Here is a 27,988-nt window from a genome sequence, read left to right as displayed (position 1 = left end):
CACCCTCAGTTGCCTATATTGGCATCATCGGTGGTTAGCCTCTATTTCCTGGAACTCACAGATGTCTTCAAACCTGTGCACTCTGGATTCAGCTGCTATGACCGGAGTCTTAGCATGCCGTACATTGAGCCAACCCAGGAGGCCATCCCATTCCTCATGTTGCTTAGCTTGGCTTTCGCTGGACCTGCAATTACGGTGAGAATTGACCCCCAAATTCATTGATAAGTCCAGAGAACAAAAGATGATCCAGTTTGTGTAACAAGTGTGCTTAAAACAAACAAACAAACAAAAACAAGAAAAAGATGAATTCTAACCCTTGAACTGGGAAGATCTTGTCTTTGGGATATATATATTGACATTCTCATGTAGTTGATTGCCTAAAACTGTTGGCATTTAAAGTTTTAAAAAATTACACGATTTCCAAAAATGATTCGTTTGCATTTATATATCTTTGTGAAAAAGGTTTTGTAACCAGGGTTTCTCTGTGTAGCTTTGCGCCTTTCCTGGATCTCGCTCTGTAGACCAGGCTGGCCTCGAACTCACAGAGTTCCACCTGGCTCTGCCTTCCAAGTGCTGGGATTAAAGGCGTGCGCCACCACTGCCCAGCTTACTGATATACTTTTAACGGGTGTGTTTTTCATGTGTTTGCTATTTGAATTCTAGGGAGTTGAAAATAAACAATTATGTGCCCTCTCCTCAAAAAGTTTTACTAAATAAAGTAGCACTTTATGCTGATTATAAGCAATCAGCCTTACCAACTGTAAGCCTCACCTTCTGGTCATGCATGCATGCATGTATACTACACACACAAACACACACTCATGCATGCACACATGCACGTATGCATGCACGCACTCATGCACGCGTGCACACACATGTTTGCATGTATGCACATGGATAGACATAGAGAATGAGATCTTTCAGATTCACAACAGGCATCTACATTTTAAAACATGTATGTATAGAAACACCCCAATCTACTAGAAGTGAATTAAAACAGTTGTTTTTATTTTTAAACTCTACTATAAAAAAATGTTGCAAAAGAAAATCACATGCTAAAATTATCCATACTAAACACTATACAACTCAGTGAATTTCTATACAGAAGTTGTGAAGCTTCACATTTTATTTTATACTTCTACTAATGCTTTTATGCACTTATCTACAACCCAAAATGGAAAATCCACTGCAGGGTTATATCCTCTTTCATAATGAATGCATGATCATTGCCTGCATTCAATCCATCTCAGTCCCCTGTTATTTACCTTCCTTTTCTCTCTTTCCTGCATGACATACTGTACCAACAAGCACACTTGTTTATTTACATGCATGTATTACTGACTAGATTTTGTATGTGAGGGAAAGCATGCAGTTTTATCTTTCTGAGAATGTGAAATACTGCTTAATGTTGTGCATTCTAAGTTCATTTATTTACCTAAAAATTGCATGACTGCATTTTTCTTTAGAGCTGAATACTATTCCATTTTATATACCTATAAATTTTCAATATCCATTCATCTGTTAATGGATAACTAAGTTGATTCTGATTCAATACTGTAGTGAATAAAGCAGCAATAAACATTGGGGTGCAAATATCTCTAGGGTAGGGTATAGAGTTCTCTGGGTATATGCCCAAAAATAAATATTGGAGTTATACAGTAGTTCTATTTTCAATTTTTTGAGAAATCTCCAAATTATTTCCATTGTATTAATTTTTGCCTCCACCAACAGCAAATAAGGCTTCCCTTCTTGCTACATCCTCTCTAACATTTCTTGTGACATTTACTGATGATAGTCATTCTGACTAAAGAAAGGTAATACCTTAAAGTAATTTTAATTTTTTCTATTTCTGATAGCTAGGAATACTGAAAAAAAAACTTTTCTTGAAAATTATCTAACAGTTTATTTGTCTGTTTTTTCATTGGCAGTTTTATTTCCTTGATATTTAATTTCTAAACAGCTGTTTTAATGTGTCACTACACACCACAAATAGCATGTTTTATATAAATCCACTAATTAATAAGGTTAGCCAAGCACTGCTGCCATTTCTTCTGACCTGACACTACTACCCCAAAGGACAGGAAACACGTTTTCCAGGGTGGTATTGTTTGCTTATGCCAGAAGGAGCCTTTGCTCATCTCTAGCTCTTTCATTACACTCATGCATGTTGAACAAGTGACATTAAATTAAAAGGCACACTTACATGGATCTTTTATAAGATGCTCTGATGCACTGGCCTTTTGAGTTTCAGTACATCAGCAGTTTTTAAAAAGCTTCTTTGTAGACTTTCTAAACTCTATACTTTCATGTAACCATGACTCTGTATTCAAAGTACCACCCTATAGTTAATAATAATAATAATAATAGTGTTATTTACACTATAAATATATTTAATAAAATATTTGGATAAAACAATTGAAGCCTAATTTATTCACTTTGTAAATTAATGTTATTTGAGCTCCAATGAATTCTGGGGGATTAGAAATATTTATGATGTACTTGGAAGCAGAGAAAACTTCTTAATGGATGACACTTCTTCAAATAGTAACATCTTCCTGTCACTTTGCTTAGTAATTTGACCATAGCAGAACTATTAAATTTGTTTTAAACCTCTCACATCAGAAAACATGTCTCAGCCAGAGTGCAGTATATGGATTTAATTGATACATCTGGAATAAAATGCATAAAGTGCTACATGGATGGGTATGACTCTGGTAAAAAGAGTGTTTATATGCAATCATTTGAATAACTCTCATTTTATAGATGCAAAAGTGCTTATTCACTAAGCTATGAGTGAATAAACTGAGCAAATAAACACCAAGTCACTTGGAAAATGTCTCATTGCTATGTTACATATCAGCAGCATTTAGCACATGATGCTTGCTCTCCTGACATTGTTGCATGTACTTGGGACAATGACCTTGGCATCATCACAGTGTTCCTACTTCTTTTGAATCCCTTGAGTCCCATCACAAAGTCTCAACACACAGGTTAAGGATGCTTCCTAGGACCTTGGGGCTTGAAGACCTAAGAAATCAATGAAGATCTACCACCTCTTCCTTCCACTGAGCAGAACCCAGTGCCACCTCCTTCTATGGGGCATTTCTGTAGTGCCTCCATCCTGCCATGTGCCTCTTAATGTAAAGAGAAGTAAAACAGGAACTGTTTGTGTTTAGGGATAGTCCCCCACCCCTTGAAAGCTTCCAAGGCATCAGTGACATTTTTCCTTCCACAGCGGTTTCATAGACCTTGAGTGAACAACTTGATGTTCAGATGAGCTTTGGCATTATTGACATAATGATAGTATCTGACCCCTTCTCTCTCCAAATACATATATTATATTCTTCTGGTTTTGTTCTCATGTCATTGTTCTTTCTGGTTTTTTTTTGGGGGGGGCGGGGTCTTTCCCCTAAATAAGAGCTCTTCTCAGCATTGATTCTGTGGCACACAGAGTCATTGTGATGTTACTGTAACCTTACTACAAAAATTACTTCTGTAACTCCTATATCCTTGCCATTTCCTACGAATGAAAATTAACAGACTCTTATCTCTGACCATCAAAGATGCCAGTTTTCTTCTCATCTCTGTAGGTGAATAAACTTGGTACAAAACTGTACCTTCCTGGGAAGAAGGCAAGCTCAAGCTTCACAGGGCTCAGCTTTTAGAGCAGCCTGGTCTGAGGAGAGGGGCTAACTACACAGAAGAGAGAGCCTGGGGCATGTCCATGTCTTATTTGAAGTAACAATGTCAGAAAACATTAGTAAAAAAGAATGAATAGTTCATTCAGCATTGGATAATATGAGATAAATTCCCCTCTATAGTTTCTGTACTGATGGACTGTAAAAAAAAAAAAAATCTATCATACCATGTGATATTTATGTTTGCCTTATCTTCAAAGTTCCTCAAAGAATATATCAAAAAATTGTAAACAAATCATTACAATTATCTACACACCACATCACCTGTACAATTAAATGTATATAAGAGAGCTATGGTTTTAAGCACTTTGTAAAACAAGTAAAAAGATTTCAATGAGAACTTAGACGCTCACCCAGAAACATCTAACTTCAACCATTGTTCAATCCTAAGTACATTCATTATCATTACAGTGACATGATCCACTGTATCTGATGCACTATTAATCTCTTGAAACCTGACTTCCCTCAACTCTATGCATTTGTGAAACCACTATCTAATTTGGCAGAGTTTATTAGGAATAATCTCAATATTTGAAATCTTTTTGGTAAATAAAAGTCATAAATTCAAATCTTGCCTGTATTATACAGAAGGAGTAGCAGCTCAGATTTCTAGGATAGTTATCAGAGTAAAAATCATAAACACAAATCCCATCTAAAAACGAGAGTAACTAAGAAGTGGCTCTTGTCTTGGAGGGCCCTGGTCTAAGGAGAGACCATCAAATGAATGTGTAGTGTGCAATTCAAAAAGCTGCTCAAAGGAAAAGACACAGTACTAAGGAAGGTGATGAAATTCATGTTAGGGTATAGTAATAGAATATTTTAAAATAACATGGAATTCCCTCACTGATGTTATAATTCTTAAAGTCCCACAGCAAAATCCACTATTTATGTCTCAAAATACTCCTGATACTTCAGTGTGGGTCTTTATCTACTGTGAAGATGTACTCTGAAAGCTTATCTCTCAGGAAGACTACCTACTTATCTTGTCATTGGCATTCTCCAACAGGTAGTCATCCACCATGTGGCTTTTTCAAGTCTATTTATTTAGTTTTAAATTTTTAATGTAGTACAATTAACACTAAATAGTCAATCCATTTGCAGTGTCTACATTTTTTGAGTTCTTGGCAGCTACATGTGAGCTGTCGCTACCATATTAACCAATAAAAGACATAGTTCCATCCCTACAGAAATATGTGCAGAATGGCTACACTCAATGGTGCTTTTATTCTCAGACATGCTTTTCATGCATTTTTCCTTCTGTTAAATTAAAAATGGTTTTGTTGGCCAAATCTGCTTGTCAAATGTCCCTGATCCTAACTCTATACTTATTTGATTCTTCTAAGGCATCTTGGGATTGATGTCAAGATTATTAGAGTTAGAGCAGAATCAGCAACTGTGTGGTTGATTGAATTACTGGGTGTGATGGGCAAAATGACGAGGGGTAATTGTTGTAATCAAGTTGAATTCTTAGATATTTTCACACCTTTGAACAATGCGCAGGAGTAAACAAGATACAGCCAGACCTCTTTACAGTGTCCCAACCGGTTATTTCTCATTGCTTGTTCAATCCCCAGAATAAATTGCTTACATCTCTGAAGTACTGAGAAAAACACCTCTTCTCTTTGTTCAATTGGCAATGTGTGAGGGGATGACGCATAGCTTATGCTTGTCAGTGTGTAGGTATAGTGACACTCTTGCTGACACCATGTGGCCTTTGCAGATCATGCTGGGAGAAGGGATTCTGTACTGCTGCCTTTCCAAAAGAAGAAATGGGGCTGGACTGGAACCCAACATCAACGCTGGGGGCTGCAACTTCAACTCCTTTCTCAGAAGAGCCGTCAGATTCGTTGGTGGGTGTGCAGAGCCAAAAAGAAAGGAAATGCTTTTCTGCACAGAAATACAATGTCTAATTACAGATATTAAACCCTTAAAGCTGTAATTTAGATGTATACGTTCAGGATGTGGTGAGTTTTACATTATACAGGAAACTTGTTCAAAAACAGAATCTGGGATCTCTATCGAAATGTGCTATTTAGAGTCATGGCCCTGGTTCTGTGAGCTACCACACCACACATTTCAGGGCATTTTGCCAAATGCTGGTTGGAGCATAAATTGACTTTAAAATAGTTTCACAAAGTGTGTGTTTTAGGTTTTTTTTCTTTTCCTGTGGAAGAAGGAAAGAGTAGGGGCAAGTTCCAGGCAGCCCTGACTGGCCTCAAACTTAATATGTGGCTGAGTTTGGCCTTGAATTCCTCAGCCTCCTGCCTTCACCTCCCAAGTGCTGGGATTGCAGGTGAGTGGCCCAATGCTCCATTTTCTGTTTTGTTTTTCAATGGAGAAAAATGTCAGTAGGCCATCTCTGACAATGCTTCAGAAATTAATTTATTCACATAAGTGAGTCTGTTCCTTTGTGGTTTCATCCAAAGTCACCATGCATGGAACTGTCATCCTAGACTTCTGTATTCTGGTTATGTTTTCTGGGTTAGACTCTTTTATGCCCCCCCCCACACACACATACCTTACATTTTTTAGTGAAGTCTGTAAGAAAACTACAGCCCTGACTAAGAAAATATCTGAATCATACTAATTCCTAAATCACAATTAACATGAGACCATCTTAACATAGTTTGAGCAAGAGATTTCTTTTTACTTTTTTTTGCTGACTTAAATGGTCATCTATGATACCAGACACCAACCTGAATGTTTTACATTCATCCTGGTAAGTCAATATAAGGTTATGTTTACCTATAGCATATCAGCATAAAGAAATTTGTAGCTCCAGGTAATATCTCATAAATAATTACATTAAATTTTCTCTCCCATGACTGGCTTTGAATCATTCCCTAAACTCTGCTCTTTGAAGATACCTTCTTACCATCATATTAATATGGTAATAAAATAGTAGCCCCCATAGCAACATTTGAAGTAAGGAAATAAAACTCTAAGATATAAAGCTGAACACAGAGAAATGTTTCCATAATAGAATATAACGCTATGGAAGAAGTGTATACTCCAAAATGCTATCAGCAACCTCATCCTCCCTGGGCCTGGAGAGTCTCATCTTCCAAAGGTAAAAAGTTGACTCCCTTCTTATTCAGTCTTTACCTAGACCATGCAAATCTCAGATCACACTGCCTGCTCCTTGTGTCCTACACACATGATCTATGCTATATCATGTTAAAAGTGAATTATAGGGGAGCTGGAGGGGTGGTTCAATGGTTAAGAGTATTTGTGGCTCTTCCAGAGGACTGGAGTTTGGCTCCCAGACAGAATCCACATTAGGCAGCTTACAACTGACTGAAACTCCAGTTCTGAGGGATCTAACACCTTCCCCCTGCTCTCTATGGATATCCTTACACTAATGTGCATACTCATATACCTATATGTAAATACATTTTAAAAAAGAATATACCCTGTGCCTGCATCCAGGAACTGAAATGCAGAGATCAGCTTTCTGTGTCATAACTTCATGGTGTAATTGGAAAAGGAACTGAGGCTTTGATGATTAGGGGACAATTACCACAGGAGAAAAATGAAAATCAGTGCAATGTGACACTCTTGGTCTGGAGATGGTGAAGGGGTGCCTCTCAGAATGATTTCTGTGGGTGTCTCATGAATCAGAATGCAAGCAATTGAGTCAGAATGAATGCAGGGAGTCAAGACAGCAGGGGAAGAGTAGGCGAGTTCCAGATCATCTGTATCTTAGAAGGAACTACTCACAAGATGAGCCAAGAAAGTGACTTCAAACATGCATAGAGATTGAGGATTTGTAATTTAAGATTGGTTCCAGAATATAAAATTCAAAATTTGGCAGGAGATAAAAGAACATCTTCACTAAATAAAGCAGCTCCCACAGTTACCCAGGCTGTAAGTATTGTTTGGTTGTTATGGCAAATGCTGCCTTTCCCCTTCTTTGCTTAATTAGCCCTCTTAGCAGCACTGTGCTTTATAGAGAATGAGGATGGATTCTGTAGGGTTTAGTAACTGTACCTAGTGTTATAGACCAAGGTGAGGAAAGAGTCCTAACAACTCAGAAATGCTCAGAATTTTTAAATTATTATTTTAAAAAATTTGTTGTGTGCATTTTATTACAAATTTAAGTAACGTTTATTAAATTTGTTCTTCAACAATTTTATACATACAGGTGATGCAGACTGATGACTCTCACCTCCTGATTCACTTTCATCTCCTCCCCATCCCTGTCAACTCCTCCTCTTCCCTAAAACTTGCTTTCTAGATTACTGAACTATTTAGCTACTGATGGATCAGGGGCAGGGGCAGTCACTGTCTCCAGACTCCATGAACAGATTCAAACTCATAATCACACAGATGGCCCTGAATAAGTTCAGTTGATCACAAACAAAAATATATTAATGTAAAAACATTTTTTAATTCTATTAACATTTCTCATATTCTGTACTTCTCTAATCATTCCTCAACTTTCCCCAGGTAGATGGCAAGTGACCTATGGTAAATCATGTTAAGAACTGACCTTAGACACTGGAAACATGGTTCATCAGTTAAAATACACACTGCTCTTGCAGAGGACCCAAGTTCAGTTTCTAGCACCCACATCTGGCCACTCACAACTGCCTGTAACTCAAGCTCTGAAACTCTGACACCGTCTTTTGTACTCTGCAGGCATCTGTACAAACAGGTGTACAGACCTACACAGAAACATGCTTAATTAAAAGTAAATATTTATATATAAAAATTTGCCCTAATTAACAAGAGTGGCTATAGTATATTTACTAGTTGAGAGATTCTCATTGTACTATTTTGCCCCTGAATAATGCCTGTCTAAATAGATGTTTAGAAATTTTCTGTATTATCTCTCAAATTATCTTACAGAAAATGACAGCACATTATCAGGTCAATATATTAGTGTGCAATAAACATTCTTAATATTAACATAAACCCAGCTTTAGCCATCAAGTAGGTAACAGTATTTTCCATTTTGCTTCTAGGTGTCCATGTGTTTGGACTGTGCTCCACAGCTCTCATTACAGATATCATACAGCTGTCCACAGGATATCAGGCACCATACTTTCTGACTGTGTGCAAGCCAAACTACACCTCTCTGAATGTATCCTGCAAAGAAAATTCCTACATCGTGGAAGACATTTGTTCCGGATCTGACCTCACAGTTATCAACAGTGGCAGGTTGAAAACAAATCTCCAGAACTATTCCATGACAGTACCTGTATCCTGTAATCATTGCACCATCCAACCATGCCATTTTCAGTCATGATGATCTGTATTTTACTTATATTTTCAATGCAACCATCAATTCAATGACTATAACACAGAGATGTGCTAGTAGCTTGTTCAAAATCACATTCTTGCTATAAGCTCTCCTTTTACTAAACTTATATTTTATGTTCTATCACAATTGACTTAAGATATTAATGATCTATTCTTTATAGCTGATAGACAATATGTGCATTGAACTCACTTAAGTCAAATACCCAAAATCTGTGTTATATCTTCTTCATCATTTATTTTAAAATCATGTAAATTTTGCTTTTCCTCAAGTTTGCAAAGAAGTAACAACTGCCTACGGTTGCATCTCTTTTCTTTGAATGAACACAGAAATGTTAAACAGCTCCTGACTTGACATTTCAGAAAGTTAAAGACATGAAAACCCAAGAAACTACTAATACATTAATTTTTTTCAATCAACAAATTAAAATAAACATATAAGACAAGAGAAAGTTTCTGAGAAGCTCAAAAGAAATAAGTAGAGAGATAACAGAGCACTAAATAATTATTATGAAAATTGGATTTGTTATTAAGGACTTCCCCACCAAGCAAATTCCCATGGACCATTCAGTAATTTTGAATCTATGTTGAAGAACCATGTCCTGTATTCTTTCTCAATACTTCTACATTTTCTTGTCTGTGTTGAATAGCAAGTATCAAATAACTAGAAAAGCAGTAATATAAATGACTCTTTTTCCATGTTTTTATTCCATTAAAAGAAATGTTTAGTCCTTTTTCTGTGTGTCCTTTTCTGTGTGTGTTCCACTGACCAATATTCCAAATGAACCTTGCTCCCTAAGTTGTTTAACTTAGGAAAATTCTGTGTTGTTTTAGAGGTGACAGTCATATTTAAGTGGGCTAAGCAGGAAAGCAGCTTGTTAAAACAGGACTTTTCTATACATTTTAGAGTATGAGAGTACATTGTAATGAAACTATTTTGGAGCATAAAAATGTTTAAAACAGCCGGGCGGTGGTGGCGCACGCCTTTAATCCTAGCACTCGGGAGGCAGAGGCAGACGGATCTCTGTGAGTTCGAGGCCAGCCTGGACTACCAAGTGAGTCCCAGGAAAGGCGCAAAGCTACACAGAGAAACCCTGTCTCGAAAAACCAAAAAAAAAAAAAGTTTAAAACATAAAAGCCCTACATTTTATGAACTTTAACAAGAAATTGATATAATTGTAACCAAAACATAGTTGTCTTCCAACTCATTTCAGACATCTCACATGTTCTTTTGCCAATGTCATACTTGTTTTCTACTTCCTTTCATTTTAATTGTCACTGAAAAGTATATCACTGCTATTCTTTCATGCTAATGGTGACCAGCAGTGCTCCCGAAGAGAATGAATCACTTTGGTTTTCTCAGTAAACTAAATATAAATGAAGGTTATGGCCTTCATTTGTTTTGTGGCCTTAAGCTGAACGTCTTACTCAGCCTTCCTGAGATGATGGCTGGCATCACATTCAAACTAAAACACGCATTGTGACTGTCTTTCTTTGCAGGAAGTCGTTCCCGTCCCAGCATGCGACCCTCGCGGCCTTTGCGGCTGTGTATGTGTCGGTAAGTAACGGACTCCTTGTTGTTAAATTGTGACCTAGAGAAAAACCAAGGAATGAGTGTTTTCACCAGGGGACTAATCAGATTATAATTTAGTTCTGCCTCCCTTCAATACCATAGCATCAAAAGCAATGATCAGATGCTACTTTTTTTTTTAATGGTAGAACCAAAGAATTTTTCCACAGTGAGTCATAATACTTGCTTAACCTTGGACCATTCTAATGCAATACTTTGTTGGAAGATATTTATGGAATACATGAATGTGATAAAAATCAAAGGGCTTTTATCAAGTAAGTATACAAAAACACAGGCAGGAACACAGCTTTCAGGATTTATGTAACAATAGTGAGTTCTGGGTCACTGTCAATTTGATAAGTGTTACACAATGTAGAGTCCTTGTGTTAGATTGATACTACAACCTGAGTAGTCTTTTGTGAGACAAATGTACTGAAATTTTGTGGTATATAACAGGGATATTCAGATTCTCTGGCCAAATCTATTGCTTCAATGTTTTTTCAAACTTTCCTGCAAGCAAATGAGAGCTCTGATGTTCATGTTATGAATGTTGCATGTGCTTTCCTCCTTGGTAGATTGAGAACTTAGCCATGGCAAGGGGAATGAGTGAAAGTTACATCAAGTGTATCAGGCAGACTTTTGAGTTGAATTTTTATTTGCCTAGACTTTTCTAACCCAATGACCTTTCCAGCATACTTAACTCACGTCTTTCATTTTAAAGATGTACTTCAATTCCACATTAACCGATTCCTCCAAGCTCCTGAAACCTCTCTTGGTCTTCACATTTATCATCTGTGGAATCATCTGCGGGCTAACACGGATAACTCAGTATAAGAACCACCCAGTCGATGTCTATTGTGGCTTTTTAATAGGAGGAGGAATCGCCCTGTATTTGGTAAATAACATTATTACTATTTAGTAAAGTGCAGTTTAATATGGAAAGGCATGCATAGAATATTTTGTAGATTAATAAGTTACTCATGATGTATTTTATATTCATGAGAAAATCTTAGGGTGCATCATTATAAGTCAAATTATACTCTACTTTCAATAAAATGATTTAATGAGTTCTTCTTATGAGCTGAAATTGATTTAAGAATTGTTATATCATAAAGAAAGCACACAGAGAGAAATATCGTGTATACTGAAATTTTACACAAGAGGAAAGTGGATATAAGTAAAAGAAGGAATAGTGAACATTTAGTCAAAGTTGCTGTAATTTTCCCAACAACACAAATATGTCACTTTCCTGAGTGTAGCTATGTTCCAACTAACAGTGAATTTTTATAATTTTATCATTTTTAAATCTCTCAAACATGCTAAGTGTCTCCAAGATGAGTATCTGAATTATAAAGAAACTAATAGTGTCTATTGAACTCAGTCATGCATGCATCCTTTCATTCATCTTACTTATTCATTGTCTACCCATTGTTATCCACTAAACAACAAAGGAAAATAAGATATATCTTCATCATGTAATGAGAAGCATCAGCATAAATGGTTACAACGTGCTTAGTGATGGAATGTGGTTCCTTGAGAATAGGGAAGTGCCAAAGGAACATCAATAAGCCTTTCTAGAAATGGTATGGTTTAAATATATATATATATATACATATATATATATGTATATATATATATATTAAGGTAAAGAAAGTAGAAAGCTCATTCAAGCAAAAGATATTATCATACAAAGAGATAGATATTCGGAAGAGCAACTGGACAGTAAGGGAAGTGTTGGAATGAGAAATGATGATCAAATTTATAACTTGCAAGAGTGGACTTATGGTGACCACATGAAAATAATGAAACTAACAGGTTGCTGAATTTGAGGAGTTCGTGATAAATTAATAGGCACTCAAATAGTTATGTCTGAAGGGCAGAAGAACCATGAGTGCTTTGGAAGCCAGGGGCATTGTTTATAGAAGTGGCACTGTAATTATTTAGGGCATACAAAATTGCCAGGTCACAGAGTGAGAGGGATCCCAGGACAATCAATATGCAGGTGAAAGACAGGACAGACAACAAGAAGGAAACGAAGAGAGGCTGACAGAAAGAAGAAAAAAAAAGTCAGTTGTCATAGCCACAGTTCTCAATCATGTGATCTTGGTACCTGCAAGAATTACAGGAAGCAGCAGAATTACAAATTTAAGGCCAGCCTGGCCTACCTAGTGAAACCTTCTCAAAAAACAACAAAAATCAGTCTAAATATGATGGCTCACACCTGAAATCCTAGCACTTGAGAGGCAGAGGCAGATAAAAAGGCTGTAAGTTTGAGGCCAGCCTGATCTACGTAACAAATTCCAGGCCAATTAGGGTGACATAGTGAGATCCTGTCTCAATACACACACACACACACACACACACACACACACACACACACACACACACACGGCGTGGGGGGGGGAGAATTTATTTTATTTCGTTTGCACGCTGGGCCTCGAAAATGGAACATTATCATTCCTAAGCATATGCTGCTCCTCAAAGTTAAGCATTTTGTAAAATACTGAAACCATAAAATTGCATTACTTAGATTTAAAAAGTAGACCCAGCCACCTTCAATTGAAATTAGCTCACAGGCAGACACCTGCTTCATGATCGTGTCTCTGGAAATCCAGCAGGCATTCAATCTCCTGTAACCAGGGTAACAATTTTGAAACTGAAATGTAACCTTTTCCAAATCTAAAACAAATAAAAACGGGTGGACTAAGTAGGAAGACAAATTAAATAAAATTTGGCCCACATTTGTTGTAAAGCCGTAATTGAATCCAACTTTCCCATTGGAAGGTCAAGTTTAAAGCAGACAGGCAAGGCTGGAGTCACTGTGACTTGCAAAAATGTGTGTCCCTGCCCTATTTTCAAACCCTACACAGCTTTTTTTATGAATGATCCATTGTTCTCTATTTCCCGCAGCTCCTCTGCTTGCCATTAGAAGGTATGAGTGAAAATGGAAGGGAACATAAATTTTTCAGGCCTCTTGGGCTGTCACTCAAAAATGAAGCTCCTAGTCCAGAAAAAAAAAAAAAAAAGAATAACTTTGGAAGGCAGGAAAATGTCCTTATTTCTCTCATTGTTTATCTTTTCTTTTCAAAACACACAGAGTATGACAGCAACATCTGTTGGGACTGAAAGGAATCATCCCTATTTTTAAGCAATTAGTTCAGTGATCTAGATAGTGGCAAGCTTACACCCCCCCCCCAAGTTATTGTACTTTTTTTCATTGTTTTATCAGTCCGTGGCGTATGCACAGTATCTACCTCAGTTGCATGCTCCCTTGGACATTCTAAGGGAAACCTTATTAATAGCGTCTTTTAGTGTGTGATGTTTGTTGTTTTCCCTTGAACACCAGGGCCTATATGCTGTGGGGAATTTTCTGCCTAGTGAAGAGAGTATGCTCCAGCAAAGAGATGCCCTCAGGTCACTGACAGACCTCAATCAAGACCCCAGCAGGGTTTTATCAGCTAAAAATGGCAGTAGCAGTGATGGAATTGCTCACACAGAGGGCATCCTCAACCGAAATCACAGGGATGCAAGCTCCTTAACAAATCTCAAGAGGGCCAACGCTGACGTAGAAATCATCACTCCTCGGAGTCCCATGGGGAAGGAGAGCATGGTGACCTTCAGCAACACGCTGCCCAGAGCCAACACCCCCTCGGTGGAAGACCCAGTGAGAAGAAACGCGAGCATCCATGCCTCCATGGATTCTGCCAGGTCCAAGCAGCTCCTCACTCAGTGGAAGAGCAAGAACGAGAGCCGCAAGATGTCCCTGCAGGTTATGGACACTGAGCCGGAAGGGCAGTCACCACCTAGGTCCATAGAAATGAGATCCAGCTCAGAGCCTTCGAGGGTGGGGGTGAATGGAGACCACCATGTCCCAGGCAATCAGTACCTCAAGATCCAGCCTGGCACTGTCCCCGGGTGTAACAATAGCATGCCTGGAGGGCCACGCGTGTCCATCCAGTCCCGCCCTGGCTCCTCCCAACTGGTGCACATCCCCGAGGAGACCCAGGAAAACATAAGCACTTCGCCCAAGAGCAGTTCTGCACGGGCCAAGTGGCTGAAAGCTGCAGAGAAGACCGTGGCCTGTAACCGGAGCAACAGCCAGCCGCGCATCATGCAGGTCATCGCCATGTCTAAGCAACAGGGCGTGTTGCAGAGCAGCCCTAAGAACGCTGAGGGTAGCACGGTCACCTGCACAGGCTCCATCCGCTACAAAACCCTGACGGACCACGAGCCGGGCGGCATCGTGCGGGTGGAGGCCCACCCCGAGAACAACAGGCCCATCATCCAGATCCCATCCACCGAGGGCGAAGGCAGCGGCTCCTGGAAGTGGAAAGCTCCAGAGAAGGGTAGCCTACGCCAAACCTATGAGCTCAACGATCTCAACAGGGACTCGGAAAGCTGCGAGTCCCTCAAAGACAGCTTTGGTTCTGGAGATCGCAAGAGAAGCAACATCGATAGCAGTGAGCACCACCACCACGGCATCACCACCATCCGGGTGACCCCGGTGGAGGGCAGCGAGATAGGCTCAGAGACGCTGTCGGTGTCCTCCTCACGCGACTCCACCCTGCGCAGGAAGGGCAACATTATCTTGATTCCCGAAAGAAGCAACAGCCCTGAAAACACGAGAAACATCTTCTACAAAGGAACATCCCCGACGCGGGCTTATAAGGATTGAGTGATGATGGTCCTTCCTGCCATTATACAGGTGACCACCACCACCACCCTCAAGACCACACATTTATTCTACCTGTGCTTTTTGTTTTGTTTGTTTGTTTGTTTGTTGTTTTATTTTGTTTTTTTTTAGGAGGATTTGGAAAGCTTTCTTGCCCAACTAGAAGATTGTTCACCATCAGCCCGGAACTCTCATTGAACTACCACAGAAATCGTGGCAATTTTACACCAAGGGAAAGGAAAAGCACAACGCAAGACCGGAACTAATCTCATCACCTGAACAGTTCTTAAGACTGAGGCTTCGCAGAGGGCAGTATTAAGACAAAGCGATTTCCTTCTATGTATAGTATTTAACTTTCTGAATGTGCCAACTTTGAGATTTTTTTTCATTATATTTAGCTGTGGGAATCCAAAACACACAGGTTTTCCCTACAGCAGAGGCCATGCAGTATTATATATTATTCATTTTTTGCTGAATCTGCACCAGAAGCGCAGTCTGGGAGGTGCTGATTATTACAGTTCATATACCATGTAAACTCTCAAACTCTACTTAGCTGTGAAATAGTGGTGTGCAACCCCTCGTCAGAGAAATGCTCCTTTTATTCTGAAGATGTGGTAGAATAGACCGTCCTCGGCTTCCCTGTAGTGGCTCTCTCACAGTGAAAAACAAAAAAATGTTTTGAAAAAGGTTCTGAGCATTTCTTTGAAAAAATGCATTTTTCAACATCTGAAACTCTGTAGGAATGTTTTCAGTGAAAGGGAATAACTAGTTATCTGCACCATTTTTCTGCTTTTTATTTAAGTATTGGTAATGCTGATTTCTGATATTTTTAGTGAGTACATTTGCATACTTAAAACATTGTTTTAGAGAATATTTTGTAATTACTGTGATTATATTTTCCATTTTATGGCTTCTCCTTGGTTTATTAGGTGTTTTGAGGTTATACATATATTCTTCTATTTTAAAAAGCAAAAATGACTATTTACATTCCTTGTGTGAACTACACTGCTGTGAAGTCATAAACAAGAAATCTGAGCCAAAAGTTGAGATTGTGGGTCCCATTGCCAGACATGTCAGTCAAGTTCAAGATGTCTCCAACCTGATGGCATAGGTTATGACGTCAGTGAGTAATCACAAAATTTCATTTTCATATTGATCCAGAGAATTTCACTTTTGCATTATCTTGATAATAAATTGGAGCCACAGTGGGGTGAGCTTGACTTTCTTCCGTGACATACTTGTAATGAGACACTAACAGTAGGAATGTAGGCAAGTGCTAATTGATAAATCAAAATGTCTCACAGTATAAATTAAGAAAGTATATCTTCAAAATATCAGACTAGGCATTGGCTTTTGTGCTTAGATAGTAATTGGCAGTTTTGGCTGCCTGTCTTGAATCAAAAGCCTTGAGCCTAAATCAAAGGCAACCATATTATTGGTCGCAAGGAGAGCACCAACAAATTATTTTGAAGGGTTTTTCCAAGTTAGATATTTAAAGGGTAGAGAAATATTTGGTTCTTGAAATTTGGTGTTAAACACTGTTATGCCATATCTTAAGGATTAGAATGTACACTTAATGATTGCCGAGAGGGAAAAAAGAAAGAAAACACAGAGCTGGTTGATCCGAACTCAGTGCAGTTTCCAATGCGAACAACAGCCGTCCAGCAAGGAATCCTTCCATCCCATTATCAGCTTCTCCATGCAAAGGGCAGAGCTTTTTAGAGAACTCAACCTCCTAAGGCATTAGGAATTTAGCTGAAACCAGCAGAATTGAAAACTCTGGCAATAAAATACAGACTTAACAGTAACCCTTCTGGTAATTTCCTTCTCAGAGAAGGAAGTGGGAGTAAAATGTTGCCTTCCCCACTTCTTACATCACCACCGTCACGACGTCCCCGCTGGCCTGGCCAGTTCCTAGAGGGAAGGGTGGGCTGGTTTTAGTACTCTGAAGAAAAAACCAAGCTGCAGTATTTGAGGTGCAGTATGATATTTCCTAATCTTTCCTATTTCTTAACAAAACAGATTTTAAAGTACTTCTCTAGTCATTGAATTTTTTTTCTTTACATACTATTGATATATTCTTTTTCTACTCAAAGTGCCAAAGGCTACAGTTTTTAATGACTTAACAAATTGTACCACATTGTTAAGGAAATATAATGATAGACACTAGAATTCAGACCTCTGCATGTATATTTGATAACACATCTTTTGTAAAAAATAAATAATTACAAAAAATTTGTTTACATTCCACTGGTACCTTAATTTAAAATAAATCAGACTAGCAGGTGTTATCTCTCCTTAGTGTTCTATTTATCTTATTTGCTAATGAGAGCACTTCTTCTTTTGTTAGGCTGTGCTTTATTGATAAAACCAAGTATTGAATAAAGAGAGTTAATTATCTTTTTAAAGTAAATAAAATTATGAATATATAATATATATGAAGTATTGTGTTTAATAAAATGTTATGCAATGTTTTCCAAACTGATAAAGTTTGTAAAGTGCTATAAATGTATTTTGTTAAGTACAGATCAAAGCTATCGTGTGAGTATATTGTGCTAACATCATAGAAATAAAGATTAGATTTCTTCATCAAAACATATTTGGGTTTTTATTTCAGATAGAATAAGAATTGATAACAACTTGGAAAAGGCTAAGGAAAGTATAAATGAGTTGGTTAAACTCATAGGTGATGAGAAAGAAAGAGTATTGCATAAAGAAAGGAAAGTTTGTCAAGCTACATGTTTGTTTGCTTAGAAATTTTATCTCAGGAGGCTGGAGAGACTGTTCAGTGGTTAACAACACTTCCTTCTCTTGCAGAGGACCTGAGTTCAGTTCCCAGTACCCACAACAAGTACCTCACAACTGCCTATAACTGCACTCCCTCTTCCGGCATCTTGGAGCACCTACACACATATGGAACACACACATGCACAAACAATTAAGTAAAAATAGATTTTTAAAAAAAAAATTGTGCCGTGCTTATTATGGGATGTCTTTGCACTTAAACATACTTTCCACTCTTCAATACTATAATATATAAAAAATGAAATAAGAAAGTCAAGTCTTAATGTCTAAAAGTAGTCAATATAGCCTTCTCAAATATTGCCTTTCATGCCATTGTAGGCAAAAATGTTGCAGTTTTTCTTAAAAGAGTGCTTGACAATTAACTGTATTTTCTTTCAAGCCATAAGTGCCCACTCTCTGACTTATACTGCTCTATATCACATTAGAAATTGTTAATATAAGGTTTAGATTACAACCAAGATTTATGCTTTAATCCAATGGCTTTAAGCACTATGTTTTATGAACACAAAGTGGCAGTTATCTATAAATGTGACTAAGTTTTTACAACTGTTCAGTAGCAATCATTTTCATGGATACCAATGGATGAGATCATTACTGCTGCCTAGACAATAGCCAATGCAGGCTGCTATGAAATTACAGAAATATTCTGGTTTTACAAACAATATGCAAACCACAATGTCTGTCTCATAATTATTTAAGTGCAGTTTTATTATTTTTTTGGAGGGGGGGGTTTCGAGACAGGGTTTCTCTGTGTAGCTTTGTGCCTTTCCTGGAACTCACTCTGTAGTCCAGGCTGGCCTCGAACTCACAGAGATCCGCCTGGCTCTGCCTCCCGAGTGCTGGAATTAAAGGCGTGCGCCACCACTGCCCAGCTTAAGTGCAGTTTTAAACTCCTTTGATTCTTTAAATCTTCATTTCTGAATCAGATATACCAGCTTTCTGAAGAATTTCTGAAGAATATTCAACAAAACTTTATAAGTTTCTGTGGATTAGCAATACTGTTTTACCCAGCAAATAAAACTACTGATATGGAAACAGAAAATTACCTGATCAGATGTCTAATTATTATTGCCCTCTTTGGCTACAAGGTTAGGAGAAATGAGAAAATACAGGATGTGTCAACCATTTTACCATATAATATATCAAAAGAGGTGATTTGTGTAGTTATGTCCCCAGAACAAACATCATCTTGTGAGGACTCAAGTGAGCAGCTTCTGTACACCGAAGAAGCTGTCATCACAGCTGCCATTTCTTTCTTTTATAGGTCAAGAGCTTAATGTTGTTGCAGTCTACACGCCAGAGCAAAGGAACACAAAAATGCGTGTGTGGTTGAAAGAGTAATCTAGTTAATATCATTGAAAGCAAGCAAAAGGAATTGCAATGTTTTATTCTAAGAGGGAAACACACCTGCAAAACAGGGAATGATGTGTGTGTGTGTGACCCTGTATTTCATTTCCTCTGGATGTTGGAGATGTATCCTGCATTTATTTGGTAGAAAGCTTTAAAATGCTAGGATCAAACATTCCAGTTGGAAGACAACATAGATTCCAGTAACGGTATGTGGCTTATAGAATATAAAAATGTAGTTATAGGATCTCTTTAGTAACCATGCCATCTAGTTGCAAGAAAATATCTATGTGAACCATTAATACAGAGACGAGCCATTTCACTACTCCAGAAATGTAGTCACAAGTTCCTAACTGTGCATATCCATGCCTCATAGGTGATGTCAAAGACTAGAGAACTGAGTTAACCAAAGTTCTGTTGCCAATCCAATTTTCCAGGCTTGAAGTGTGTCCATTTCATCTCATTGTATTGCCTGTTTTAAGAGCTTCTCATCATTGCCATAAGAAAATCTATCAAAAGTCTAAAATTCTCTTTATAAAATGGTAAAACAAACATTTAAATGAATGAGTCTGAAAAAATGTGAATGTGTTATACAAATTCACCCTTTCCCTTAATGAATTCAGGGTGCTATGTAGGGTAGTTAATGGCCATGCCTTTGTTGGAAACTGAGACACTCTATAAGCTAGGATCCCTTGCTTCTTCCCTGTGGATATGTGTCCACCTGATAACTGTGATGTATAGATAAGGTATGCCATCTTGGAGTTTTGGAAAATATAGTTTATTCCACATCCAGGTTAGTTTCCCCCACTGTGAGACTAAATTAAATTATGATAGACATTTCAAAAACTGTCTCAGACGAGCTCAAACACTTAAATATCGAATATATAACTTTGTGTTGAAAACAGGAGAAAAATACTTCAAATCTAAGATTTTTGAAATGCTGGTCTGCAAATATATTTTCCTAGTGTGGGGTTTGTCTTATCATGTTTTGAACAGGCTCTTTCCTTTGCACCCCCTTTTCAGGGATGCATAGCTTATTGATATATAATTGTCAAATAAAAATTGTATGTGGTTAAGGTATACTCAGGGGTGTCTGATATATTAACACGTATATGTTGTGAAATGGTTGCCATAATTAATCTAGTGGGAAAACAATGGTCCAACCATTCTGAAATGCAGTTTGGTCATGTCTTAGTTACTTTCCTATTGTTGTGACAAAGCACCACCACAAAAGAAATTTATGAAGAATTTAATTGGGGGCTTGCTTAAAGTTGTGGAGGATGAGTCCATGACCATCATGGTGGGGATCATGGTAGCAGGCAGGATTGGCACTGCAGCAGTAGCTGAGAACTTTACCTGTTGAGATAACAACCATGAGGCAGAGAGAGAGCTAAATGGGAATGGTGCTTGCTTCTGAAACTTCAAAGCCCACGCCCTCCAACAAGACCACATCTCCTAATCCTTCCCAAATAGTTCTACCAACTGCAGACCAAAAATTCACATATATGAGCCTACAGGAGCCATTATAATTCAGATCACCACAGACCATTTCGTTTTAAGCTAAACATATACTTACCATGTGGACCATGGAAATATAATTTTGTCCATTTAGCACATAGAAAAGGAAACTTGTGCTTCCACATCAAAAGTCTGGCACATAGCCATTCAAAGATGCTTCATTATTAGTAGACCAAAAACAACCCAGATGTCCTTTTACGTATGAACCGTTAAAATATTATACATCCATCCTGTGGAATACTGTTCTGTGATTTAAAAAAAAAATGTATCTAACTTGAATGATTCTCCAGGAACTGATGCAGAAAATAATCAGACAGGTCCAGAGTGATGGCTTGGCCATTAAAAGCTAGGCAGACAAGCCAACACAGAACTGTCACATATTACATGATTCTATCATATGAGGTAAGTAATTTTGATATTGAAAAGCCCATACTTAGAGAGAGGGATTCACAGTCTTTAACATATGACTTCTCAGGTCACTCCGTTTGTTGCAAATTCCCAGCAGAATGAAGTCAAGGAAAAGCCACTTTGACTTCAAAATGATACATAATTAGAATCCATCATTCACAATCTACCACATGGGCCTTATATATATATATATCACCTTGCAGAAAAGAAAGAGGCCTGGACTCAGCTAAAATTCATTGTCTTCTCCAAGTAGGTGAAAGACAGGTGTAGTCCTGATGGCTGTTTAAATCCTCCTTACTCTTAAGGCTATAGCTCAATCCTACCTGGTAAGACCTGAGAAATCCCCACTTCTGTGAACAAATACTACAGTCACCCATGTTCCACACATGAGAAAACAGAATATATGGGAGAGATTTATTTATCTACACAACTGTCATGTGTCAAGGGGACACTGGGGACAGGGACATGGTTTGATCACATTTTAGTCCCTCGCTGGTCATTACATCACTCCATTGCATTGGGCAATGAATTTTGTCTTTCATTTGTTTTGACTGAATCTTTGAACACAAGACCAAACACATTTCTTCTCAAAGAATTTATCCACCACCCCCTTTTGAGAATGCGGAAAAAAATCTCTGTTGGATATAACCTGTGTATTTGCTTGATCATACAGTTTATATCATCAATCGTTTTGATGAATGAGGCTTGTAACTTTTATCATACACTGTACTGTAAGGTCCTTATGAAGAGCTTCTACCACCACAGGTGTTCAATAGGCAGAAGAATAATTGAGTTCAGAATTCACTGAAGTAAGCAAATGATCTAATTTTATCTATAGAGGAAAAAGAGAATTTGAAGTGGATGTTAGAAGGGAGAGGTGGTCCAATGGCTAAGGGCACTTGCTGCTCTTGCACAGGATCTGAGTTTAGTTTCCATCACCCACCTCAATTGGCTCACAACCACCTGAAACTCTAGCTCCAGGGAATATGACACCATCTTTTTTTCTCCTTCACAGACGCCTGAGCATACACATGGTGTACACATACACACAGAAAGAAATACGCATATATGTAAATTAAAAATATGAAAATAAAGGTTAGAAAAAGAAATCTTTGTCCATGTGATTTAGCACTAGAGTTCCAGCACTTTAAAAATCCACCTCCAAACTTTGAAGCTGAATTTGTACTGTTTGTATTTTTCTCTTTGTTTCTCATCTGAAGCATGTTTTAAAGAGTGTTTACATAGTATAAATCAGAGTTCTTAGAACAAGCTGTCTTCTCACAGTGCTTATGATTTAGCTTGTTGTTTGTTCAAATGTTACCACCTCCACAGTCAACTTCATAGAGAAGGTGAGTGGAAGTAAACAGAACCTTCTCGTTCTACTGTGTAAAACACCAAACCCAGAAGACTGAGAAACCCTGCTGTACTTAAGCAGCCAAAATCAGACATCCAAGTGCAGAACCTACTGGTTTCTCTCTAGTTTGGTGTCTGCTGGGTGCACTCCACCTTCTCTGGTAGGACATCACACTAGATTTTAATATTTCTTTAATATTGGAGCACAGTGCTTTGGCTTAGAATTCTTATAGCTAGGTCAATTATGAAAATGGAATGGAAACTATGGAAGATACATTTACGACACTGCACAGCTTTCACTGCATTGCATGTAAATGTGTGTGTGGTATGTGTATACAGGTATGTGTGCATGCATATATGGTGTGCATACATGTATAAGTATAGAGGATAGGGGTGGTGTCCAGCGTCCTCCTTAATTGCTTTCCACCATACTTTTTAGAGACAGAGTCTGACAGAGTCTCTTGCTGAACCTGGAGGCCACTGATTCAATTAGATAGCCAGTAAACCTCAGGGATCCTCCTGTCTCCACCCTCCCAATCTTTGAATTACAAGCAAAAGCACTCTTAGAAGTGTGTGTGTGTGTGTGTGTGTGTGTGTGTGTGTGTGTGTGTGAGAGAGAGAGAGAGAGAGAGAGAGAGAGAGAGAGAGAGAGAGAGAGAGAGTCTGTGTACTAGGATCTAAACACAGATTCTTCCCATGCTTGTATGGTTAGCTATGGTTAGTACTTTATTGAATGGGCCATCTCCCCAGTCCATGCTTAGGTGATCTTTAAAAAATTAGATTAATTTATTTTATTTTTATATGTATGAGTGTTTGCCTGTAAGTATGTATGTGCAATGTATGTATTCCTGGTGACCATGGAGGTCAGAACAAGGTGTGGGATCCCTGAAAGTTATGGACAGATGTAAAATGCCATGTGGCCACTGGGAACTGAACTTGGGTCCTCTAAAACAGCATCAAGTGCTCTCTGTCTCCTAGCGGTTTCTCCAGCCTCCCTTATGTGATTTTCAAATCTCCAGTCCTCTCCTCTCCCTAGCTGTCTGAGCTCAATAATATTGCCTTGTTGATTTATATCTCGGCTTAAACATCTATAATTATCTCAGATTTCATACTTTTAAAATATACTTCCTGGTATGATTTCTGTGCCCAAATTTGTGTTTTCCTCATAGTCATAGCAAAGTTCCATGCCCACCATATCTGCTGAAGAAAAGTTCCAGCTGCCTTTAATACATTCCTTCCCATTACCATCTTCTGCCCAACCAAATCCTAACAGTTCTACTCTCAACTACATCCCAAAGATGTTGTCTTTCCCATTATATGCCAAAACAATTTTAGTTAAATAATTAACAAATATACGTTATTCACTTTCATTGGATTCATAGTTCAAATATGTTCCTCGTCTTAAGTCTTTCAACATCACAGTGATAAGGAATGCCATTCAGAGATCTTACAAAGTCTTCAGTTGTTTTATTGAGGAAGACAAACCAAGCTGTGAGTGTTAGAACCACAGTTCCACACAGGATGATTCTGACAAGCACTACCCACTTTCTTGCAAACCAAGCATCTTCCAACCTATAACCAAATTATAGGGCTACTAATATTAAACTCTTCGAAATATAAATACAAGATCCAAATTGAACTTTGCATATGTGTACAGAGAAAAAACAGCCTCCTTCCCATTATTGTTCTGTGTAGGCTTTGAAGCACATTGCCTCTAGGAGATTGTTATGTGGTAGATATCAAAATTGTTAATTTTCAGTTACTTTGACTACAATATAATCATCCTTGGATAGAGGCTGTGGGAACAGGGCAAACTGAACACATTCAGATGGCAATCAGTCTTGACAGCAGATAACATGAGTGAGAACACTCAAGGTACCCGCCTCAGTCTGGGGTCTCTTTTCATGGAGACTACAGTAAGAAAGGGATAGTTACCTAGGGGTGTACTTTGGGCAGTTTTTTAATTTTATTTTTATATTTTTAAGATTTTATGTTTTTTATAAGATATATTTTTGTCATGTTTTCCTCATCCCCATATCCTCCCCACCCAAATTTACATTCCTCCCTCTCTCTCTCTCTCTCTCAAATAAGCAAAACAAAAAGCAAGAAATACACACAAAAAAAGGTCAAAATAAACAAGCAAAATACTGATAAGACAAAAAAATGCCTAAAAAGCAAACTGAAACAAAAATATGAGTTTGTTTTGTGTCATCAACTACTCCAGGACATGGGGCCTGCCCAAAGGTGTGTTTAGAATACCCAGTGAGACTCAACTGGAGAAAATAATTTTTCCCTTACCATCAGGTATTAATTGCAGATAGCTTCTTTGTTAGGACTGTGAGTCCATGGTCACTTCCCTCTCTCAGTGCTGGGACCTCATCTGGCTTGAACCTGTGCAGGCCTTGTGATAGAATATGATATACATAAAATAGTTTAAGTATCTAGAAATGCACATACATAAAACATATTCTTACAGAATGTAACAAAGGCAAGAGTTGGTTTTGTTTATTTAAAAGTAAATCACAATAATGATTAAATAATAAGCATTAAGTACAGTAATTTAAATTACTAAATCAATAAAAACATTCTGCATATTATATGATTATACCTGAAACTGTGGGTTCAGTGAGGCAGTATCTCTGTTTTTTTTTTAACTTATTCAGTTAAGAAATATTATTCTTTGTAACAAATTACATTGCCTGATAGAATTCTGGCAATAATCCTAATTCTCACCCAAAACATAACAACAGCATATGTTAACTAATTTGATCAGAAATTATTTCTCTTATAGAAATATATACTTAACATATGTTTTGCTTGTAAATTGTGTATCCTTTTTGTGGTAGAGAGAAGATGGTACTGAGTCAAGGTCTTATGTAGCACTGGGCTGGCTTCAAATTACATATGTTGTAGATGGTCTTGAATCTCTGATGCTTATACCACCTCTACATCCCAAGTTCTGGCATCAAAGGTTTGTAGCTTGTACCTCCTTATAGACCTCAAAATATCACTTCTTTCCTAAGCCTATGCAATGTTACCCTTATTCTATAGTCTAAAATTTGCACCAAACTGTTTACGCAATTCTGCTCATTTTCCCTAAAAATAACTGTTCATATTATGGAGACTCTAAAATATGTCAAAAACAGCTAGGAGAAGTGAATTTCTTCAAGCTTTCTTTGGCATTTGATCATAGTTCATCTCTCAACTCTTGACTGTTTTATGAATCATAGCAATCATCTAAACATGCTGTCTTGAGAAGAAAAAAAAGACACTCAGAAGAATAATTTTTATATATAGCCTGTAGTTTAAATGTCAAATAATTGGAAAGTTATTCTGGTCTCCAACTACTCAGAGCATGTCATGTGTGGATCCCTGGCTGTCCTTCACCATAGAAACAGGCATCCAACTCCAGTTGCACCTGTGAATCATGTAGCACATAGCAACACAGATCACTGATTCTAAGGCCCATCTTCAGCCATCCAGTATACGGCAGGTGTTCATATATACTGATTATTTCTAATTTCAGTCTCTTCACTTGAAACTCAATAGGAAAACATGGAGTTAAACACACCCATCAACTGTGTGTTTAACTCCTCTCCCTTCCCAAACTCTAAAAATTAAAACAATGTAGAAAAAGGTTTTTTTTAAAAAAAAAAAAATAACTAAATAACTGTATTTACCCATAGGCATGGAAAGTGGGAAAAGGTAACAGTAGATGGCTATTTTTTAATTATTTTATAGGAGAGCATGGACTAAAATGGTAGTCATATTAGCTTACAAAGTAAAGAAACGGATACTTACAGGACTCTAACCCTAAGAAAGAGAGGCCTGAGAGGCAGATATCTTAAGCCCTGTGTAGGTATTTTGATAGCCCTGTGAGTCATATGACAGAAACAAGTGGCCTTGTAGAAAGTGCATGTAATTATCCCACTCTCCACCTCTCTTGATGCACAAGGCCCCTCAGTCCTCCTTCTAGAGAAGACAGTGTTTACTTGAAGAAATTGAGCAGGAATGTTACCTACAATGGGACACAAGTTTAAGGTATGTGACTCAAAGCAAAAACATGTGTAAATTTGGCCCTCAAACTTCTTGCTTCATGGTAAACTTTTTTGTTTCAGAATGCTGTGATTAGTTGGCTCAATGCTTTCTCACACTCAAAGGTCAAACTGAATTATTTTTTTTTCTTGGAAACTAAACAGTTCCATAGAAATTTCTCCCAAAAGCTGAAATTTGGTGATGCTACTTAAAAATGTGGCTTACTCCCTGATCTTCCATGAGGGTTATACACCACTAATAAACACATACATGAGAGAGAAAGAGACAGACAGAGAGACAGAGACAGACAGAGACAGAGAGAGAGAGAGACAGAGAGAGAGAGACAGAGAGAGAGACAGAGAGACCACAGCTCAGGGACCATTATGGAAAGGGGGCAGAAGGATCATGATAACAGAAGTCAGGGTGGACCATAGCAAAGCAATGTCTTCTACAGCCACAACACTGGCTAGCTTGGAAGGGGAAGGAGCTCGAGAACCCCAACCGAAACCAAGCTATTGACAATTGATGGCTTCCAGGGGAAGAAAGAGTCAGTTTTCTTTAATGTGTTGACCATGTTCCAGTGGATAGCCCCACATTCATGAGTATATGGGTACCACAAATTTGACTTGGTGGGTTATTTAAAAAAAGGGGGGGGGCGGTAGTGGCGCACGCCTTTAATCCCAGCACTTGGGAGGCAGAGCCAGGTGGATCTCCGTGAGTTCGAGGCCAGCCTGGGCTGCCAAGTGAGTCCCAGGAAAGGCGCAAAGCTACACAGAGAAACCCTGTCTTGAAAAACCAAAAAAAAAAAAAAAAAGGAAGACATAAAAAACAAAGTTACAAAGGGGAGAAGAGGTTGGGCATGGATCTAGAAGGGAGGAGCTAGGGGGAAGGGTGGATTGTGAATATGATCAAACTACATTGTATAAAACTCTCAAAGAATCACTAAAAGTATCATATTTAAAGTAAGTGTTAAAGTAAAAGAATAAATAAATCAATAAACAGATATAAATAGGTAGATGTACTGTCTACCCACAGTTTCTAATCTGCACTTTAATGTTCCCCAATAAATCTGAATAAGTGCCCAATGTCATTATGTGACTTTTGAAAGCTTCCATGTAAAAAAAAAAAAGCAGAACAATGTAAAATAAAATTTCATCCAAGTAAACCACAAAATTCAAAGATAAGATTATAATTAAACTACTTAAGGATATGAAAGATACCGTGTCCACTACATAAACTAAGAGGGGTCCATTTAAAAAACAAGAACCTGGGATTAGTGAAGACTTGATGGAGATTTTGAAATTTAGATTCACTGAAGAT

The 27,988-nt window shown here is 37.9% G+C and overlaps 1 protein-coding gene across 1 annotated transcript in view; it reads left to right on the top strand.

Moving 5' to 3' along the window:
- Plppr4 (phospholipid phosphatase related 4) overlaps positions 1 to 17,797 on the top strand; it is a 41,292-nt gene extending 23,495 nt beyond the window's left edge. The window contains exons 2-7 of the mRNA XM_028890174.2: positions 10 to 195; positions 5,419 to 5,548; positions 8,666 to 8,861; positions 10,461 to 10,518; positions 11,252 to 11,425; positions 13,877 to 17,797. Of these exons, the coding sequence (XP_028746007.1) occupies positions 10 to 195; positions 5,419 to 5,548; positions 8,666 to 8,861; positions 10,461 to 10,518; positions 11,252 to 11,425; positions 13,877 to 15,205 (2,073 nt within the window). The 3' untranslated portion in view covers positions 15,206 to 17,797. The remainder of the gene's footprint in view (positions 1 to 9; positions 196 to 5,418; positions 5,549 to 8,665; positions 8,862 to 10,460; positions 10,519 to 11,251; positions 11,426 to 13,876) is intronic.
- Positions 17,798 to 27,988: the final 10,191 nt, after the last annotated feature.

This window comes from Peromyscus leucopus, chromosome 6 (genome assembly GCF_004664715.2).
Source record: "Peromyscus leucopus breed LL Stock chromosome 6, UCI_PerLeu_2.1, whole genome shotgun sequence".
In the NCBI taxonomy this organism is placed as follows: domain Eukaryota; kingdom Metazoa; phylum Chordata; class Mammalia; order Rodentia; family Cricetidae; genus Peromyscus; species Peromyscus leucopus.
This window is presented reverse-complemented; position numbering and strand designations above follow the sequence as displayed.